Here is a 20,765-nt window from a genome sequence, read left to right on the forward strand (position 1 = left end):
AAGACCATGTAAAAAAAATTTAAAAAAAAACACACATTAAATGAATCTTCTGGGCTAAACCTCACTCAGCACAAACAAACACATAGGCAGTCACTCACAGACACACACGAACACACCAGGTCCAGACATGTAGAGGAAAACACCAGTGTGCTAATTAAGACTGTTGTGTATGCTGCAGACTTTAAGAAAGAGGACTCGTCCAAATGAACACGCACGATGCTCCAACTCGTACCAAGGAGTAAACACAACTCCTGGAGCAGATTCTCACCCACCAAATCATGTGTCATTGATACATCCCAAACAAAGAGGCTTTTTTTTTTTTTTAATTAAATACAGTTTGCCTTTGAGGAAGCACGTTGCCAGATTTTGGGTGGGAGTTTGGATAATCTTGACCTCAGTGCACTCTGGGAAATCATTCTGTATCTGGCAACAGAGGAAGTTGACTTTTGTCGCTGTGCTTAATTGCAGGTTTTTAAAGCTCAGAACCAAGGCTTCGTTCAGGCTACCTTTCTACCACTCCTGAAGGACACGCTGCGGCTCTCCAGACACACACACACACACACACACACACACACACACACACACACACACACACACACACACACACACACACACACACACACACACACACACACACAGACACACTTGTGCACCGTAGCGCTCAGATTTCAGAGGGCAGGGACAAAAGTATTTCTCTCCTCTCAAAAGAACAGTCTCTTCCATCCTCGTTTGTCTGCTCAGCGGCCGTGAGGTGTGAGGTGTGATAATAATGTGTTTTTAATGAGCTGGGTTTTCATTAGGGCCGCACTGTGCAGTAAAGTAGCTGCTCCCCGTGTGATGACGAAATCGAGATCACAACACAAAAGGAGTTGTCATGGTAGTTTATGTGGAGAGAAATGCCACACACACACACACTGACCGGATAAAAAGGCATTTCGGTCCTCCTGCCAGCTGACTCGGCGACCAGTGTACTTTGTAATTTGGCCAAAAAGCTCTTGAGTGTCTGAAATCACTGTAATTAAGAGTATCTGGTTAAAGGGACCTTTACTTTAAAGATCAGAGGAGCAAAAGACCAAACCTTTATTCACATCGTCAACACCGTTTCTCGCTGAAGAACACCCACTTTTTTACAGCATATCTGCTGCTACATACAGAAGATGGCATTGTCCACACGGTCATGATCAGTTCACGCATGATGGATAAAACGAACGAGACGTCTAATTTCTGGCCTGTGTTCAGAACTGATGAAGTCAGCAGCGCTGACTCTCTAATGCACGGTTACTACCATAACTAGCGTCCAAGTACCACATAATGATGCTGAAGTAGGGTCATTCCTGGTCAGTGAGCTGCTCTCAAAAGATATCATTACACTCATTTTCTGTTTATAGATCAAACTATTCAGACATTAGCTAGACTGTATTTAGGATTAATAACCCTTCACAACACAATACATGTCAAAAGCCAAGAGCACTTCCCACTGACAAATCTGCCATCGTACTGTATGGACACTGCTCTCAACAGCAGCATATTTTGGCTTTCAAATTTACAATCAGCGATAATAACAAGTTGTTTGCCGAGGTGATCAGGTGATGTTTGCTCATAAGCTCTCACAGCATGTAGCAAAGACAAAAAGGCACCGCTGTACCTGTTGACTTTAGGCAAAATGTCATTTTTACAGTTAACATTTGACCAGAGGAAATGCATGACTGTATTCAAGTGTCCCAGTAAGACAAGCTGTGAAAGAGGCGTACTAATCATATGTTAATGAAAAGACTAAAGAGACTCCTGCTAACAGACCAAACAACACATTAAAAAAAAATTTAAAAAAAAGACATTGTATGTTGACAGCAGTTTGTTACTGCTGTTGTCCCACCAACACTTTTGTTTTTTTCCTCTACCAACCAAACACATGGTTAAATAAACAGATTTTTGCTTCTGTTTACTCTCTCTCTGTGTGTGTGTGTGTGTGTGTGTGTGTGTGTGTGTGTGTGTGTGTGTGTGTGTGTGTGTGTGTTGCTGGAACACTCTCCCTGTCGTCAGCACCGACTATAGGCAGCATGCTTTGTAAAAGTGTTGCGTTGGACGGTCATCACCAATTTTGAATGGGCTGCAAATCAAATCAGTGTAACCCCAATTAAATCCCCAGTGTTTGTATTGACAGAGTAAAACGCTTATTAACACACAGCGATAGTTTACCAGAAATATTACATTGTGTCACAAAATGGCAAGATAGAGGAAAAAAATAAAGGAATAGAGCCCATTGTTATGGCATTTTACAATAGACATGGAGCGAAAACTAAAAAAAAATTAAAATAAAATAAGATGGTTAACGTTCATTTTGAGGAAACAGCCGAAGCAAATTCAGAGCTGAAATTAACGTAATTAACTAGAAAGTTCGCGTCAGAAAGTTCGTATCAAGCCGCGTAACCCGTTAAAGGAAGAAAACAGAGAGTTTCTGAGAAGACTTTACCCTGAAGGCGCTTTGGAGGACTCTGTCATCGCCGGGATATCCAACGTCAGATTAGCGACGACTTCGAGCTGGGGGCACCTAAAAAAAATAAATAAAAACAAATCCGTGGAAATCCAATATATACCATCGCCTGCGAGTTAACGCATCAAAATCAAACTCATTCACTACGTGCTTTCTTGCAAAGCCTCTCTCATCTCCCTCTCGGGAAGTTTATGTGAAGAAAAAAAAAAGAAAAGAGCAACCGCTCACCGTATAACAGCCCAACAAGTGACAGTGCGTAAAGATGCCCGTCCACTGTGACCTGGAAACTAACGGCCGCACAGTGTCCGCGAAGACTAACTGCGACACGAGAGTCCAAACATGTCCAACACCTTGCAGTCAAACTTACTTCAGTCCAAACAAGTCCTACTGACTCGTTCTCGTGCACTGAGTGACTTGTCAAATCCACTTGATAATCTTAGCTCCCTCCTCCCTCCTCCTCCTCCTCCCGGTTGACTTCCTCTGGGATCATTATCAAGCCCACGGGAATTTTAATAGAACTTCCGGAAGGTTGTTTCAGAATAAGAGTTCGTAAATAAACTCGCATTTCATGTTTTCCCATCCGACCTGTGTTTTTTTTTTAATATTTGACATGCCGATATAGAGGACATACGCGAGATGTATAAACTATCAAAAATATAACATTGTTAATGCCGTTACTTTCCATTAGTTCACATTGTATTCCCTAAAATGCCAGAACTGCCCCCCGTAAACGCCTGTTGAATTTGCTCTCTTTTATTGAGAAAGCAGATTTACGTCATTTCCTGTGTTTTTTGCTGCTGCTCTCTCCAGCCCGCCTTCGTCAGCAGATCTCACGTCAATCATCCTCACCGGGAATTCATTGAGCGCCAGCTGGAGAGCAACGGCACGGATATACAATTGGCCCCCATTCACCACACCACAACAATACCGACATAAACATAGCACAGACAAAATAAATAGATACAGCAATGAGATAAATACTCCAGCGGTGACATATTGTGATATGCTTAGAATTTCAGAGGCATTATGATGATGATGGTTATTATTATTATGATTATTATTATTATTATTATTGTTATTATTGGTTGTGGTGGTGGTGAAGGGGATCTTTGTTAGGTTTACATAGAACATACGAGAGTTTGAGTCGTAATTTAAACAAAGCTTGAATGCATAATGTTCATCCATGATAATGCCTCATTGAAATGCTGATGAGAATTCAAAACTTGTCTCCCGGCATGCTTTGTGCTACCTTGTTTTGCTGCGGAACTTGCGATATGATTTTCCGCCACAAGAGGTCACTCATAGAGCATGTGGCACGTTTTTATCCCAAAACTGGGGTTCACGCAAGATTAAACCTGGAAACGGTATATAAAAGGGTTAAACCGCTGGGTTCAACACAGGATAGTCAGCAGAGATGAGCAGCATGAAATAAATGAAGACAAACGTGAATCAAGAAAACATAAATAAAGCAGAAACAAGAAGAAATCACTGAAAGGTGACTGATTATGGCCCAAAACAGTGGACTCAGTATAAAAAGTGCAACAATTTCACCAACATCCTTTTGAAATGACAGGCTTTTGATAGGGATCCCTTGTTTTTGCTGTAATACAAGCAACTAAATAGAAATCTCTGAACAAACATTGAACTAATGTTATATACTGTCTCAATAAAAACAAACCAAACAAAGTATCCCATCACCAAAACGGACTTGAACATGCAATCACTCGCTCCTCATTTTTCTGAGTAATTATAAACTGGTTAAATCTAACTTTTTTTGTAGGAGTAAATATTTGTCAAATAAAAAAGAAAGAAAGAAAGAAGTAATAAGAGCTTGAATTACCATAATCAGTGAGAAAACACACAATTGTACAAACTCTTAACGTTTTGGATAAATCAATACTGTTAAAATATATGATATAATTGTGATAATAATGATATAATTGTGACCATATTAGTACAAGCTTTTTGTTTTGTTCATCTTTGTGTTTGCTGTTTTGTTCATCTTTGTGTTTACTAGCAAGCTTATAGGTGTGAAATGTGGCTCCTGATAACGATCTCACTGGGGAACTTACAGGAAGCTACAGAACATCTCTGTTGCTTTGCTTCTCATTATTAGGGGTCTGATCACTTTTAGTCAGTTAGTTCATCACTGTACATTTCAGGATATCACATCAATCCAGAGCTTTGAACTGCATCACAGAGCATCACCGAGATATCACCATGTCAGGTGAATACTTTTGAGCAATCACACTAATTTGTGAATATTTATAGGTCAATGTTTTGCAGACCTGTTAAATATATTTTTGGTTTAATGTGTGGTGTTTAAGGCTTATTACACTGCTGTCATGATTAGAAGCTAAATGCATTAATTCAGATTTGGAGTTTTGGGTTCATTGTTTGGAAGAGAGAAATATATATATATATATATATACATATATATAAAAGTACCTTATAGTATATACAGAAAAGTATGATCACAAATGGTCCTTTATTTACTACATTTGCTAGACAATATAACGATAACTAATGTAAAATAAATAATATGTGGAACACACCGTAAACACATAGAAAAAGATCCATAAGCAAACAGACCAAAAGGAACAGCAACTGTCCGTGCACCAGCTGAAATAGTCAGGTGTATGATGATGTATAGTGAGGTGACAGCCTGACACGTCCCATCTTAACGCTGGTGTTTACAATGGTGATGTATCGTTTGTTATAATCTTAACACCCTTGTAGATTAATGCAGGACAAATGTTTGCAAAAGGGGAGTAAATTACGAAGGACAACCAGCAGGTGGCATAATAACCTCCATTATCGACTGACTGACAGTGGTAACCATGCAGATAGTTTTGCTCTTTTTTTTTGCAGATTGATTTGGTTTATCATTTAGTCTTATTTATGTTTTGAGACTTCCATCTCAGAGATATCTGCCTTTAAACTACGCCAAGTGGAGCTGAGAGGAACATTTCTTTCTTTCCCTGTACTCCGTGAGTACAGTTGAGTGTTTTTTGTTTTTTTTTACTTAATGCTGTAAGCGCCCCGAACCGAAATCCATTCTCCTCCACCAACAGCATATGTCTACAGGCAACATGGCCGTTTATACACAGTCTCTTTACTGTTTCTGTATATTTAAAATAAGGTGTGATGTTGTAAATGTTGGAATTACAAGAAAAACCTCTCTCCGCAGATGAAGACATAAATGCCACTGCCATATTTGATTATTCATCGTACTATGAAGACAGTGTAACCTTCAGTCCTTGCGACTATGTCGACACGCAGAACTTTAGCAGGGCGTTTCTGGCCACTCTCTACAGTTTGGTTTTCATCCTGGGCTTCATAGGTAAGTGTGTGTGTGTGTTCGTATTATATGTACAATGTGAGGACACAAGTCTGTTTCATTGCAAGGACCTTCCTCCTAATTAGAACAGACAGGAAGTCCCCATCTTGCTCATAATATAAATTCAGGGAGAAGACTTGAATTGTTTGTGTGGAGTGTGTGCGTGTGTGTGTGTGTGGTGGTGGTGTGTGTGTGTGTGTGTGTGGGGGGGGGGGTGAGCAGTGGTGTCAGACAGAGAACCGAAAGAGAGAGAGAGGGGGGCGGGGGGAGTGACTGTGTCAATAACTTTACATGTAGACTAATGTATGGAGCTGAAGGATTTAAATGTTCTTTTCCTCCCAAGGTAATGGCCTTGTGGTGTGTGTCCTGGCGAAGCACCGCAACCAGACCAACTTGACAGACATCTGCCTCTTCAACCTGGCTGTCTCCGACCTCCTCTTTGTCCTCACGCTGCCTTTCTACACTCACTACATTGTTGTCACACAGTGGCCTTTCGGAGACTTTATGTGCCGTTTTGTCTCTGGCTCCCACCAGTCCGGCTTCTTCAGCAGCATCTTCTTCATGGTCGCCATGACGCTGGACCGCTACGTGGTCATCATGCACGCTCACAGGCTGGCACGATATCGCACAATAAAGGCAGGAATTGCTCTAACCTTGTTTGTCTGGATGCTGAGCTTGTTCATCTCTCTGCCGGATTTCATCTTCACAACGGTGACAAATAACTCTTACGGGCAGGGATGTTCCTACAACCCCAAAAACGAAGACTGGAAACAGTACAGCGTGGTTACAACAAATGTTCTGGGTCTTGTGATTCCCTTGTTGGTGATGGTAGTTTGCTATTCGAGGATCATCCCCATACTGGTGAACATGAGGACTGCAAAGAAGCATCGCGTAGTCAAGCTGATCATGTTTATAATGTTTGTCTTCTTCTTGTTCTGGGCCCCATATAACATCTCCCTTTTGTTGAAGTTCCTGCAGTCTAAAGATAAAATACCAAACAACTGCACCTGGGACAGAAATCTAAGGTTGTCAACAGCAGTGACTGAGGCCTTTGCTTACACTCACTGCTGCCTGAACCCCATCATATACGCCTTTGTGGGACAGAAGTTTATGAAACGAGCCTCGCAGCTGCTGAAACAGTGGGTGCCTGGCTCCACCAGAAATTTTCCAGATAGCTCATTCAGGAAAAGCTCAGTTGCGTCAAGGTCCTCTGACGTCACTTTCACTTTTATCATGTAGGAGGCCGCAGATGATTTTTTTTTTTTTTTTTTTATCCCGTTAGCCTTGCTCTTACTGCAGACCATGCATTGTTCATGTTGCAATCATTTGATTTGTTGGTTTGTTTGTTTGTTTTTCACTTCCACTTTCCACTCATGACAGGGTTACTCAACAATGTCTCATCTTTAAAAGCTTCACTGAGCCCCTTTTGAGTTTATCTGTTCTTTGAATTTGCAAAGGATTTTATTTTGACCATAAAGTTTCAGATGTGTTTCAGATTTATTTCCATACTGTGAATTTTTATTTGTTCTTTGAATTTGCAAAGGATTTTATTTTGACCATAAAGTCTCAGATGTGTAGCCATTTATTTCCATAGTGTGACTTGATAGTACCATCATCTACTGTATAATCTTAAGTATTTTCTAAATTCTCTGCAATACCCCTCCTACTCCTGCTAACATTGTAGGAAACAAAACTCAGCCTGTAACCACAAAGCTTGCTTGCCTGTGCCTATAACATATTGACACATTTCTTGATGAGCCAGCAAGTTGGCAAAAACACATCATTCAAAAAAAAAACCTACTGTTTTACAACTTTTTATTTTTCATTTGTGTGGAAAAACTTTTTCCTTCAAATGTGTGATGGTAATTTGAAGCTACGGAGGTGGAACTTTATCATGTGTCATGGTTTTCAATCTATTGATATGGAACAAATTTGCTACCATTGTTTTATGCCTGACTTTTGTGTATATATATGTACATTATATTGCATCCTTACATTCTCTTTATTTTCCTGTTATTAATTGTACTGCCATTTTACATCTCTTTCACACATTTCAGCTTAAATGTTCAGTTGCTGATTTTTTAGGTTTCATCTTTTAAGTTGTGCTTTTTTTTTTTTTTAAAGTTACTTGCAATGATGAGTTTATTAAAGTTTGACATCCGGTCATCTCCTCTCCTACATTTTCTTGAGACGTGAATTTATACCACTCATCTTCCACTTACTAAAGCCAGCTGTTCACTGTGGTTTTGGAGAAGTTGTTTGTTCTTTTTTTTTTGTGAAGGTTAGTTTGCAGTTGACACTGCCACGGACAGTTGCTAAGGATAAATTAAACAAATTGCAAAACCTCTCATGTTTATCTGAGATGATGCAGGAAAAGATAAATAGTAAAACAAAAATTTAAAAAAAAAAGGCCATTTGAGATGTTGCACATCAAAATAGGCAATTGTTGATTAGCTCTCGTGCACGTCGGGAGATCAAAGCCTTCTCCTGGTAGACGACCCTTTATGTCTCCAATGAAACAGCAGCTCATGATCGACACCACTGAAGAATCTCATTTGGTTGATTTCTGCTCACTGCTTTTGAGGAGCTTTATTTATTTGATCGTTAACCAGACCGACTCCGAAGGAAGAAGTTTATTTTAAGTCTGAGAAGAGTCTCCGGTGAGCCGTTTGCTGTAGAGCTACAAAGGAGGACAGTTGTAAACAGTTGTTTATTTGGGCTGCTAAAGATACCTATCAGGAGAGAAGAGAAAAAAATAACCAGTCGGAGGTAAATATTAATTTGTTGTTGAATATTATTTTACGGGATTGATATCTGTGATTGTGGCGCTACATGTGACCGACGGGGCTATCTAAGCGCTGAGGGGTTAATGCGTCGGGACCTGTTGAAGCCGAGCGGGAACGATGACGTCATTTTCTGGTTTTAGCGCCAGAAGTAAACGGGTCAGATTGAGAACAGCTGTTGAGTGTGTTGCTTAGTAACGGTGGACGTTTAAATAATGCCTGTTAGGTGTAAGTGACAGATGTCACTGAGACATGAGTACATGTGTGTGTGAAATATGTTAATATTGACCATAGTGAATAATATTATATATATATATATGTGTGTGTGTGTGTGTGTAATACTATTTTACTGGTCATTTACTGTTACACCAACGATAGAGTTTATAAATTACAGTACTGACATCATATTCAATTCTGCTGTATGCAGATTTAAAAACAATTTTTTTTTTTGTATGGATCTGTGATGGAGACAGCGATCCCCACTAAACCTCCACAGAGCGCTGGAGCTGAGTGACCCTGCGACCCCTGATCACCTGATCACCGTGGGTGAAGCTGCATTTGGGCTTCTTGGATTCTCCTGCCGGAGCACCGACGAGCAAGAAGATTCAGATCAGAGTTAGTCTGAGAGCCTCCAGACATAAACTACCTGGGTAGTAGACTGAAAGACAATAGACTGAAACTGACTGACTGTGGGAGAAATACCAGTATTGGGGTTATTATTTGACAAGATTTTTCTTTTATGTTGTTCCCTTGATTTTCTGTGCGTGTGTTAATAACTATAATAAATTGCAGTTCAGTTCCTTGTTTTAAACTACAAACATTTGCCGTGTTTCCTTCACTTCCAGAGCGACCTAAAGACAGTCCTAAAACACAGGAAATCTAGTGTGTTACATAGACTACATATAGATTTCAATAAATCTGAGCATATCTAAGTTGAGCAAGTTAGTGCTAGTGCCTGAAGTTTCTGCTCAGCTAAATGCTGTTTTGACAAAAAAAAAGAAAAGAAAAAAGAACAGAAACATCTCTTCAGAGGTATATTTGAAAAGACCAAAGAAAAAGAGAAAAGGTCCTCATTAGAATATAGATTCCCCTACAATCTTTGCTGTGCCTCCTGCATACAGGGACATTTCTCAGAAAACCTCATTGACACCTCTGCAGGATGAACACAATGCAGAGGAAATGACAAAACCCAGAATTCACCTAACAAGAAATGAGCACTGCAGCAAACTTTGGCACAAAAAGAATGCAATGCAAATGGCAGGATGATGTAAATGGTGGTGCACCATTCAACAACACAAATTCAGGAGCAGTTATTTTGTCAAAGCATGTGGTAAGCACTTTAACATTTGGATTTCTAAATGTTTACCTGTTCTTTACTTCTTTATCTCATTCACCTCCTACACCTAAAACCTGTGAGAAGTTGAGGCTTGATGTGCGTGTGTGTGTGTGTGTGTGTGTGTGTGTGCGTAAACTGTGGCAGCCACAGGAAGTGAGGGTCGATAGCAGGTGGTTCTGTATATGTTGATAGTGACAGAAAATGTTTGACGTGGTTTAAAGTAGCACATGAATTTGATTATGGTCAGATTAGGAGGAAGTTTGTGATATTCATGAACATACAAGCCTTCTAGGCTGGTAGTTGAAAATATGACTTGTAGCGCAGACATTACGCTATATTCACAAATGGGAAGTTAATACGGAATTCACCAAAGTTTCAGTCAATTTTGATGTTTGTTAGAGACCTTTCAGACATGACTCACTAACTGATGATTTGTTTCTGAAAAGTTCAACTTAAAGGGCAGGAAAGTCCAGGAATATCTCTGAACTGCCTCACATTTCAAAACTATCTCTTCCTTTTAAAAAGTTTTTATTTCTCCAAAATGTCCAATAGGGCATTCATTCATGATGGTGGAACAGTGTGTCTCATAAAAAGGAGAAATATAAGATTTCTTTTTTCTTTTTTTTAAAGATTTATGAGTGGCTTTTTGCTTCCAGGGAAAATAATATTTAATATTTTTCTGAATATCAGAAGAAAATAGAATCAGGAGTTAAAGGATTACATTATAAAGTAAGTAGATGAAAAATCTTTATGTTTTGATAATTCAGCCACTTCAAGATGGATAAAGAAGACAAGCTTCATGTGTTAATTTTTTTGTATACATTTTGTTCAAATCAAAACAGAATTGTTCATTATGGTCTTGTTTTTCCTCCTAAACCTTCTTTTATTTATCTATTATGCCTGTTATATAAGTGAAGATGGCACGGTGCTGAGAAAAGTAAACGACGACTAATGGGAGGGAAAAGCAAATTTAACTGATTGAGGAAGTTTAAAAGAAGGAAAGTCTCTTGTGCTGTTTTCACTTTTTTATTAATTGATGAACTGAAGGTCTAAGAGTAAAACTCTGAAGAAGGACAAAACAAATGCCCACCAGACTTGAGCTAGACCTGTGTTTGCCCAACTTGTTCATTTGGTGCCAGGAATTGTTACTTTGGTGCACTAAATATTGTTATTACCTGTGTGGGATTTATATCCCTTAATTTTTACTGGTTGGCATCAGTTGATTTAACTTAGGATAATTAAGGCATTCATTTAATTACTAATACAGTTTGATGCCACTCTTACTTCTGTATATTTTCTCTCTATAATAAAAATAATAATCATGATGGACCACAGTAGACCATTCTTAATACTTTTTTTTACCACTTTTGAACTGTATTACTGACTAAATATTTTGATGTCTCCCACAGGAATATGAACACGTCAGAGAACGACTCATTGATTTACTCTGAGATGTCTGACTATGATTATAATGCCACCTGTTATCAGAGAAGCAGTCCAGAGTTCACCATGGTCTTGGCAGTTTTGTACTACATGCTGTTTTGTCTCAGTCTACTAGGTATGGTGAAAAGGCATTCTGAGGAGTATATTTGATTATTTATTATTCATTTTTACTTTATCAAGTTGTTTTTTTTGTGTAAGAATGTACCGCTGCCACATACTACAACATTTATAGACTCTGAATTTAACTCAGTTTAGCTTCAGGTGAATCATGCAATGGTCAGATTACATGCTACCAGAAATAATAGGAAACTCAAAATATCAACTAAAGGTTTGAAATACTTTCACAGGCAACTGCACCGTTCTATGGGTTCTCCTTCGGAACATAAAGCTGAAAACTATGACAGATGTATGCCTCTTCAACCTGTCTGTGTCTGACCTGGTATTGGCTGTATCCCTGCCCCTCTGGGGCCACAGTTCCCAGAACCTTGTGTTATGCAAACTCATAACAGGAATCTATCAGGTGAGGCTGTTTTTATATTATTTAGCACACAAACAATAACAACTCATTCATACTTCAGACTCAGAACTGAACAAACTTTGGCTACTTAATATTTGGAATAGAATTCACAAAGAGCTGATAACAGATGCTGTCTGTGGTAACAACAGCTGTCCTCGGGCTACGTGTGAAGCGGCTGCTGTGTAATGTCGGCTGTGTTATAAGCCTCACATATCCTGACAAATGTCACGTCATGTCATGGAACGTCCTGGTCTTACTTTGCTTCCTCCTCCGAACAGTTAGGTTTCTACAGTGGCACCTTGTTTGTGACTCTAATGAGCGTGGACCGCTACCTGGCCATCGTCTATGCTGTGGCAGCAATGCGAGCCCGGACACTTCGCTACGGAACCTTGGTCAGCATCATCATCTGGGTAATATCTGTCATCATGGCAATCCCGCAGGTGATATTTGCCTCCCTGGAGATAGATGCAGAGGAAAACAGCTCCCAGTGCCAGCCCCTCTACCCCGAGGTTAGGCAGCATTTTTGGAAGATGTTGAGAAACTTCCTTGAGAACACAGTGAGCCTTTTCGTGTGCCTTCCCATCATGATTTTCTGCTACGTGAAAATCCTTCTTGTGTTGTCCAAGTCCAGGAATTCCAAGAAGAACAAAGCTGTAAGGCTGATATTCACTGTAGTCTGTGTGTTTGTGGTATGCTGGATCCCCTACAACGTCACAGTTTTCCTTCAGACACTGGAGCTGCTCGAAGTCTTCAACACCTGCGAGGCTTCGAAAACCATCAGCTATGCCATGGACTTTGCTGAGATCATCGCGCTCTCTCATTGCTGCGTAAATCCAGTGATCTATGCATTCGTAGGGGAGAAGTTTAGGAAGTCACTGGGCAAACTGCTGTCAAAGGTGTGCTGGACTTACCAGAGCAGAGGGACTATGAGCCACAGAGACACCACAGACAGAGAGACTTCCAACACACCTGTAAGATCAAGATCAGACTATTAAAAATGTGTCACCCGGTGGGGTGCATTTTCTTTTTGTTTTCATTGAAAGTAAGAGACTGCAAAGATTACATTGAATGTGTGTGGTGTAGTGCATGTGTTTTATGCATCTGAGAGTTGTAAAAAGGTGCTGATTCTATTCACAGTAAAAACTAAATGATTCATAATGATGCACTTTGTACACAATGAAACAAATATATTAAACATTTACTCAAAGATTGTTTCTAACTTGTAAAAGTATACTGTTTTGTAAAGTAAAATAATAGAAAATAAAATGTTTTTTTTTTTCTTTATTCTGTGTCCATTGAGATTTAAACTGCGTAGTGCGCTTCTACAACTGTCTCTGAAGACCATTTTTTTAGACCAGATTTTGGATAAAACTAACCACAGATCCACAAGTGATGGAAAATAATGGAGTGAGACAATGGATTCCCTAAAGATTGCAAAGTTTATTTAAACAATTTTTAGACTGCAACATAGTGAAATGCCTCTGCTGTCTAGGCAGGCTCACACCTGGTTTGGGCCTCCCTGTGGAGCTGGGTCCGGAGTAAAAACAAACAAAAGGTAACCAACAGCAGTCAAGATTTACTTCAAGGCTGAACCTTAATAACACCTACCAGATCGTTACGAATTGCAATTTACGTAGCACTCAGACACCAGAAGGGAAAAGCAGCCTGACAGCAGCTCATTTGGTGCAGCTTTTATACCCTGCTTAATGGGTGACCCAGGAAGTACGAGATGCCAAGGCCTGCCTGAACCTACAGTAGCACAGGAGGGACATTTCCTCACTGTTACACCCAGTTTCAGGGTTCAGGTTAGAATTAGGTTTAAATTAGGGAAGTTAGTTGTGACAGACGAGGTTAGGGTAAGGGGCATTATGTCGGTGAATGTTCTCACAAAGATAGCCATACTGAAACAAAATGACTGTTGGTTTCAGAACCGTAACATAGCGCTGATAGGACAAGAATCAAACCCACAGTCAGACAAAAACAAGGCTTGGCACCAAATCTGAGTTTTACTTGCAGCAAGGGAAGTCCGTGCAGGGTCTTAGAGTTGTAAGCTCTTCACCTGGCATCAGCCAACTCCGAATCAGACTTCCCTCTTTGCACCTTTTATTGTACATATGGGGTTACATAACAGCACGTGATTACAGTCATATATAAGCATGTTCACATGTTGTGCAACGTGAGTGTGTAGGCATTAAATGTTCTTTGCACACTATATGGGTATGTTTGCTTTTAATTTATGTGCGTGCTAAACTAGATAAGCCAGTTCCTCCTCCTTCGAGGGGATGTGTTGCAAGAGAGGAATTCGTGTGGTCTTTGTTCATAACAGATTGCATTTGTTTCAGGACATTCATGGCAGTGGATATGTTGGTGTTAACCTCGTCAGGGATGTAAGTACAACATGTAGTTCCTATTTTCACACAGACACCTCCCTCAGATGCAGTCAGGAGGTCCAATACCATCCTGTTTTGGAGCACCATGAGGCGGAGTGCCTTGATTTCTCGGTTTTGGCCTTCATTTACTTTTATAGACGCATTTGCCCACACTTGGAATCTATAGTCAACAGTCTCCAAGCGTAGCATCACTTTACCTACCCCTAACTGTGGGAAGAGAGCTAAGATTACTTTTGATGCGTCAGTCCAGAGTTTATGTTCTTTTGGTACGTCAGTTCCCCATATACCGTCATGAGGCTTAATTCTATTCTCAGTCATCCACTGGTCAGTTGATCGTTTACGACGAACATTGTTTATTGAGGTTTGTTTTTTGTCTATAATGAACGTGTGGTCTGTTACAAATATTGGGGTACATACTCCAATCAACAGGTAAGGTAATATATGCATTAGTGCCACACAGCCACCAGCCTCCTTGTACTAAATAAGTACCATTGGATGGCCTTTTCTGGTGCACAGGTGCCCCTTGCCCGTCGCCATAATACGTTTTTATACATTGTTTGCTGGAATTTCCTAAGAAGACGGTGCCCTTTGTTTGCTCAAAACACAGGGGAAATTTCGGGTTATCTTTCAGGAATACCTTCTGAGGAACAACAGGGCCGGTACTAGTACGGTTCAAATTCACCCAGAACATGGTGTCACATGTCCCATTCTTAAGTCCAGTGAACTCAAGCCATCCGGACTCACCTTCCTTTACCAGGGTGACGTTGATGATTATGTCTTTATGTTGGTACCCCACCCCAGCGAAACTGGAAAAGCATTTAGCTTCCGTCCGGTTCATAGGTTTTGCATGTAAGGTCACTTGTGTAGATGAGTGTGGCATGTGGGAACATACAAAACAATCACTTTTATTATACGACCTGACGAGGACCTTTACATAGCTGTACCACATGTTGGTATCCCACGAATGTTTTGGGTTTTCGTCCATCCATGTCCATTTGTCTGGTTGCTGATCGGTCCATCTTTTCCTTCTTATCGTGCCTTCGTCATCTTGGCGGAGTGACAGGAGGCAGAGTCCTGTAAAAGTTGTTACCACAAGGGGGAGGACCCACCTGCATGCCATTGTTGACAGGATACTATGGGCGCGGATCAGTTGTTTTCTTCACTGGGTTGAGACCAGGGAGCCTAGAGCTACACCCACCCTTTGTAACCAGACTTCCACCGTTACCCGCTGTTGGCAGCAGTCAAGGGGGTCACTCTCTTGCAGTGGCTCAAATGTATCCAGGTGCCTCTCTCCGCGATCTTTATGGCCGTTGGTGTGGTCAGGAGAACTTGGTATGGTCCAGTCCAGCGGGGGTTGGACCAACACTTCCTTTTGATGACCTTGATCAGCACCCAATCACCGGCTTTGACTGGATTTTCCTGTGGGGACACAACGTGGTCTGGCAGATTATTTGCACTCATTATTTCTTTTCCTTTCATCATTTTACACATCCAATCAGTTAATGTGTTTTCTTCTTGTTCTTTTTCTTCATCGTCATAAAATAATGGTAATTTGAACGGTCTACCATTTACTATTTCAAATGGAGTTAGTCCATTTTCAGTTGGGGTTATTCTCATGTACATTTTTACCAGATCTATACATTCTGGCCAGGTTCTTCCTGTTTGCTCCATAGTTTTTCGTAGCCTTAATTTCACTGTACCGTTTGCTCTTTCCACTAACCCTGCACTTTGTGGATGGTACGAGCAGTGATTTTTTTTTAATGTTATTCCTAAGTGTTGCGCTAGGTATGTTATCACATCATTTACAAAGTGTGAGCCATTATCACTGTATATTATTCTGGGGATGCCATGCTGTGGGATGATGTTTTTGCATATAGCTTTAGCTACTGTTATAGCATCTGCCTTTCTGCTTGGGATAATCTCCACCCATTTGGAGAATGGGCATATCAGAACCAAACAATATTGGAAGTTATTATTTTTATTTAATTCAATAAAATCCATGTGTATTATTTCAAACGGGTGTTCAGCTCTCGGGAATACACCGCGTTTTGGTCTGACGTTTCCTTGGGAGTTATGTTTACAGCAGATTAAGCATGATCTACAAACAATTTTTGAGTATGAATTGAATCCTATTGTATAGAAATGTTGATGTATCCCTTCAACCATCCCTCCTGTTGAGACATGGCAAGGCCCATGACTCAAAATGGCCGCTGTTTTGTATAGGTTTCTTGGTAGTACAGGTTTGTTGTTTATGTGATATATGCCGTTTTGTATTTGTGCTCCATTTTTTAACCATAGCTGTTTTTCTGATGTTGGTGAATTCGCTTGCATATCTATTAAAATTTCATTAGATATTGGTTCGATTTCCTCGTTCGGTTTCTGATGGACTATGGTGTATATGCCATATTGTCCTGTTGCTGCTTCTTTGGCTGTTTTATCGGCAAATGCATTGCCTTTGCTTACTCTGTCCGTTTTCTTTGTATGCGCTGCATATTTGCATACTGCGGTTTTCTTTGGTAACAGGACTGCTTTAAGGAGTTCTTTTAATAAGTCCGCGTGCTCGACAGGTTTTCCTGTGGATGTGGTCATTCCTCTCCGTGACCATTGGGCTGCGAATAAATGTAGCGTGGAGAATGCATATTGACTATCAGTATATATAGTGACGCTCTGATCTTGTGCTATTTTGCATGCTTCTGTTAAGGCTATAACTTCAGCCGCCTGGGCTGAGAGGTTCGAGGCTAGTTTTTTCGCCTGTACAATTTCTTTCTGTGACCACAGCGAATCCTGTTTGTGTTTTTCCATCTGTGTACATTGTTTTTAATTTGATTCTCTGAGGTCCTAGTTTCTGAACCTTTTCATTGTAGAGTAAATCTGGTCCTGGGGTATGTTTAAACCTCAGGGTCACATGCATCTGGTCCGCATGTTGTTCTTGATACTGGCCTGTTTGTTTTTTCCTTGCAAACTTTAGGAGTTGTTCTCCAGTGTGAGTAGGGTCTGGTTGAGGCATGTCGAGGGACCAGTAGTAACAAGGTTCGCTATGATTCTGCACCACTAGTGTGTCGACAGCCTCCCCTTTCCCCACTGCGACCATTCCTTTAGAGGTAGGAACTATAGATATTTCCATAGCTAAGAGTAAGTCTCTCCCTAACAGGTTGACTGGACAGTCAGGACAGATTACCACTGAACTTCGGGTTTCCTCTCCTGATTGTGAATCTCGTATCCATACCGGTTTGGACGTGCGATGACAGTTAAGCTGTCCATTTGCGGATTTCACAAAAATCCGTCCATTTGATGGTGTTAAACCAGGTACATGTTGTTTTAAAACTGTTTTGTCCGCACCTGAATCACATAAAAATGTGATGGGTTTTCCGTTTACTTCCAATTCTCTTGTGGGTTTTTCATGATCTCCCGAGAAATTTAATAATACTTCTGTAAGATCTAGTATGGGTGTCTCGTCCACACTACCTTGATCCTTTCCTCCCTTTTCCTTCTCTAGTCATTTATTGCGAAATGGGTTGTGTGGGGGTGACTGCTTGTATTCTTCGTCATGTTGGTCAAGGTTGTCTTCTGCTCTGCAGTCTCGTGCATAGTGTCCTTTTTTTCCACACCTCCAACAGCTGTCATCCCTGCCTCCGGGGTAGCGCAGTGGAGCCCATCCTCCTCTGCCTCTGCCTCTCCCCCTTGCTCTACGCCCCCTGCCTCTGGGCGGGCCGAGGAAAAATACTTGTGATGGTTCCTCATAGTCTAATAAGTATGTGGCTGCTGTTTCTGCCGTCCTTTTCTTTTTCTTTTTTATAATACTTTGGGCGTGTTGAGCCCAGTTCATACACGGGACGAGTCCGTCTGTCGGGTGGTTGACATTGTGTTTTTTGATAAAGTCAGCTATGCTCTGGTGGAGGCCTGACATCAGAGCCTGTTTTAGTTGTTGTTGATATGGGCCATCTGGATTACCGTCGTCGTGTAGTCCGCTGTTCTGTCTGAATACTCCCTCCAGTCTTGTCCTGTACTCATGTACGTCCTCTCCTTCTTTTTGTCTACATTGTGCTATTTTAGCGTAGTCTGGTCTCTGTCGGAATACTTCGGTCATGCTGTCATACACGGGTTGTATCTGGGCATTCAGTTCTGCTGTACCGTAGCCTAGGACGTTACCATCCGCTGCTTTCCCTGTGTACACTCTTCTTACTCTATTCCAATTATATGTGAGACATCTTTTAAACGTTTGTTCTACTTCTATGCCATTTAGGCGGTAGGAGTCTCTTAACTGTTTATGTCTCTCTATCCATCCCTCCACATCAGTGACATAGTCTCCTAAGCTTTTACATGCTTCCGCACATTCGCTCTCCATCCATGGTCTGTATACGTCAATAGTTCGTTCTTGGTCACCGTTTATGCCGAAATGAGGGTTAGCCACCGCCATTAGGGGGTATGTTTCAGTGTTATATTTTGGTGGGGGGTCAGGTCCTGTGCCACAGCCTTCACATTCGTTGTTTTTTTGTGTTATGCTGTATTTTTCTTTATAGGCTGTCAACGCTGGATACACGCCAGTTGCCCTAGCTGTCTGACTTCTAGTTTTCATGGGACTAGTTAGTTGAGCTGCAGTCGGGCCTATTTCGTTTATCACTCTTTGTTCCTCTTCTATTTCCTGTTGTCTCTGGCGCTCCTCTTCTGCGTCTAATCTTTCCAACTCTCTAACTGCTCTCTCTGCTTCTTCTCTCCGCTGTCTATGTATATCAGACGGGGGCCCTGTCTCTTCATCCTGATTTACTACTGCCGTGGCGTGCAGCGTAGTACGCTTATCTCTCCCTGCTTCTTTCCTTTTTTTTGCTTGTTCTAACCATTTTCTAGCTACACTTAACTGTTCTTCCTTTCGCCGCTTGTTTTTCCCTGTCTTTCCCGACACACTTAGTATCAATCCTTCTACTACTTTCTTACATTGCCCTTCCATTAATCTTCTGTCAAAATCAAACTTTTTCTTCCAGTTGTCTAGGAATCTGGTGCTGCCTGGATATGCCCGTTCCATAAACTTGGAGTCTCCCTCTAAGGCAGGCTTACTGTTTTCACTCCCCATTATGTCAATATTCTTTGTGTCCTTTACAGACTACGTGTCTTTTTCAGGACCTATTTTCCTTAATCCACTACTATGTGTACTTTAACAGACCACAGGATTACGTTCACACCGTTAGGTTTCCTCCTGTGCTGTTGTTTCCATTAGTGGCATTCACACACACACACACACACACACACACACACACACATTCGTTCGAGCTCTCTGTTAACCTCCCTTACGGCGGAGTGACCTAATTGACCTCCCTTACGGCAGAGTGACCTAATTTACCTCCCTTACGGCGGAGTTACCTAATTGCGCATTCACGGTTATAGAGCCGTACTCTTTCCTTACTTTTAGCGTTGTTTCTGTCTCCCTGGGTGATTCAGGATCCCGTCAATCGTCGTCCACCGAGGGGAGTTCAGACGTTATAGCACCGGCCTGGCCACGAATTCACGCCCCAGGTCTTTTTGCAGGCATCCTAGATGTCCTGGCTGTCGACAGACTCCGGTGTGTCCTCTCCCTCCTCAGTGGGCGGCGATATCTTGGGATCCGGCTCGAAGGACCAAGTTGTATGTTGGGTTCAGAACCGTAACATAGCGCTGATAGGACAAGAATCAAACCCACAGTCAGACAAAAACAAGGCTTGGCACCAAATCTGAGTTTTACTTGCAGCAAGGGAAGTCCGTGCAGGGTCTTAGAGTTGTAAGCTCTTCACCTGGCATCAGCCAACTCCGAATCAGACTTCCCTCTTTGCACCTTTTATTGTACATATGGGGTTACATAACAGCATGTGATTACAGTCATATATAAGCATGTTCACATGTTGTGCAACGTGAGTGTGTAGGCATTAAATGTTCTTTGCACACTATATGGGTATGTTTGCTTTTAATTTATGTGCGTGCTGAACTAGATAAGCCAGTTCCTCCTCCTTCGAGGGGATGTGTTGCAGGAGAGGAATTCGTGATTTGTGCATGCAGTAGTGACCTTTCAACTACAGTTTAATGCATAGACTAGATGAAACTTTACACACATAGCAGTAACTTAATTTACACACTGACAATGAGTTACTATTTTTCCTAACAATGACGCATACAAATATGAACCTCTGTGAAATGCAATGGTCACATCTCAGTTTGTGATTTAGATATGAATCAGAAGTTGACCCGACTAAGAGAATATTTTGACTTTCTTATACACAGTGCTGTTTTGAATCAGTACAGACGGATACAGACTTCGCTGGTGCTACCAGACCCAAACTCACTACATTATATAATCACAGAAAAGAAGGGTGCTATTGTGTGCAACAATTTGACAGGACAGGCTACAGATGAGTTTCAGCAATATCAACTGCCTGCAAAGAAGCACAAACACACATATAGTGTTCTGCCAGACTTCAACCGCGAAACCGCCTGCAGGCG

General features: G+C 41.2%; 3 protein-coding genes across 7 annotated transcripts in view; 2 read left to right on the forward strand and 1 right to left on the reverse strand.

Moving 5' to 3' along the window:
- cobl (cordon-bleu WH2 repeat protein) overlaps window positions 1-2,906 on the reverse strand; it is a 51,920-nt gene extending 49,014 nt beyond the window's left edge. For all 3 annotated transcript variants that reach the window (XM_069693176.1, XM_069693177.1, XM_069693175.1), the window contains exons 1-2: window positions 2,720-2,906; window positions 2,471-2,548 (exon numbers count right to left, since the gene is read on the reverse strand). In XM_069693176.1, the coding sequence (XP_069549277.1) occupies window positions 2,471-2,499 (29 nt within the window). In that variant the 5' untranslated portion in view covers window positions 2,500-2,548; window positions 2,720-2,906. The remainder of the gene's footprint in view (window positions 1-2,470; window positions 2,549-2,719) is intronic.
- A 1,746-nt stretch (window positions 2,907-4,652) lies between these two features.
- On the forward strand, window positions 4,653-7,315 carry LOC138617759 (C-C chemokine receptor type 1-like). Of its 2 annotated transcripts, XM_069693012.1 has the most exons (3): window positions 4,653-4,718; window positions 5,682-5,834; window positions 6,175-7,315. In XM_069693012.1, the coding sequence occupies exons 1-3, from the start codon at window positions 4,712-4,714 to the stop codon at window positions 7,068-7,070; spliced, it is 1,056 nt and encodes a 351-aa protein (XP_069549113.1). In that variant the 5' UTR covers window positions 4,653-4,711; the 3' UTR covers window positions 7,071-7,315. The 2 variants fall into 2 exon arrangements, with proteins under 2 accessions (XP_069549113.1, XP_069549112.1); XM_069693011.1 differs by lacking the exon at window positions 4,653-4,718 and having other exon boundaries at window positions 5,618-5,834.
- A 2,560-nt stretch (window positions 7,316-9,875) lies between these two features.
- Window positions 9,876-13,187, forward strand: LOC138617760 (C-C chemokine receptor type 4). Of its 2 annotated transcripts, none has more exons than XM_069693013.1 (4): window positions 9,876-9,944; window positions 11,360-11,508; window positions 11,741-11,913; window positions 12,189-13,187. In XM_069693013.1, exons 1-4 carry the CDS (start codon window positions 9,886-9,888, stop codon window positions 12,903-12,905), a joined length of 1,098 nt encoding a protein of 365 aa, XP_069549114.1. In that variant the 5' UTR covers window positions 9,876-9,885; the 3' UTR covers window positions 12,906-13,187. The 2 variants fall into 2 exon arrangements, with proteins under 2 accessions (XP_069549114.1, XP_069549115.1); XM_069693014.1 differs by lacking the exon at window positions 9,876-9,944 and adding an exon at window positions 10,504-10,679.
- Window positions 13,188-20,765: the final 7,578 nt, after the last annotated feature.

The sequence above is a fragment of the Brachyistius frenatus genome, unplaced genomic scaffold, assembly GCF_029030835.1.
Source record: "Brachyistius frenatus isolate BFR_SWC_R1_liver_20210118 unplaced genomic scaffold, ASM2903083v1 Contig_14, whole genome shotgun sequence".
NCBI lineage: Eukaryota > Metazoa > Chordata > Actinopteri > Embiotocidae > Brachyistius > Brachyistius frenatus.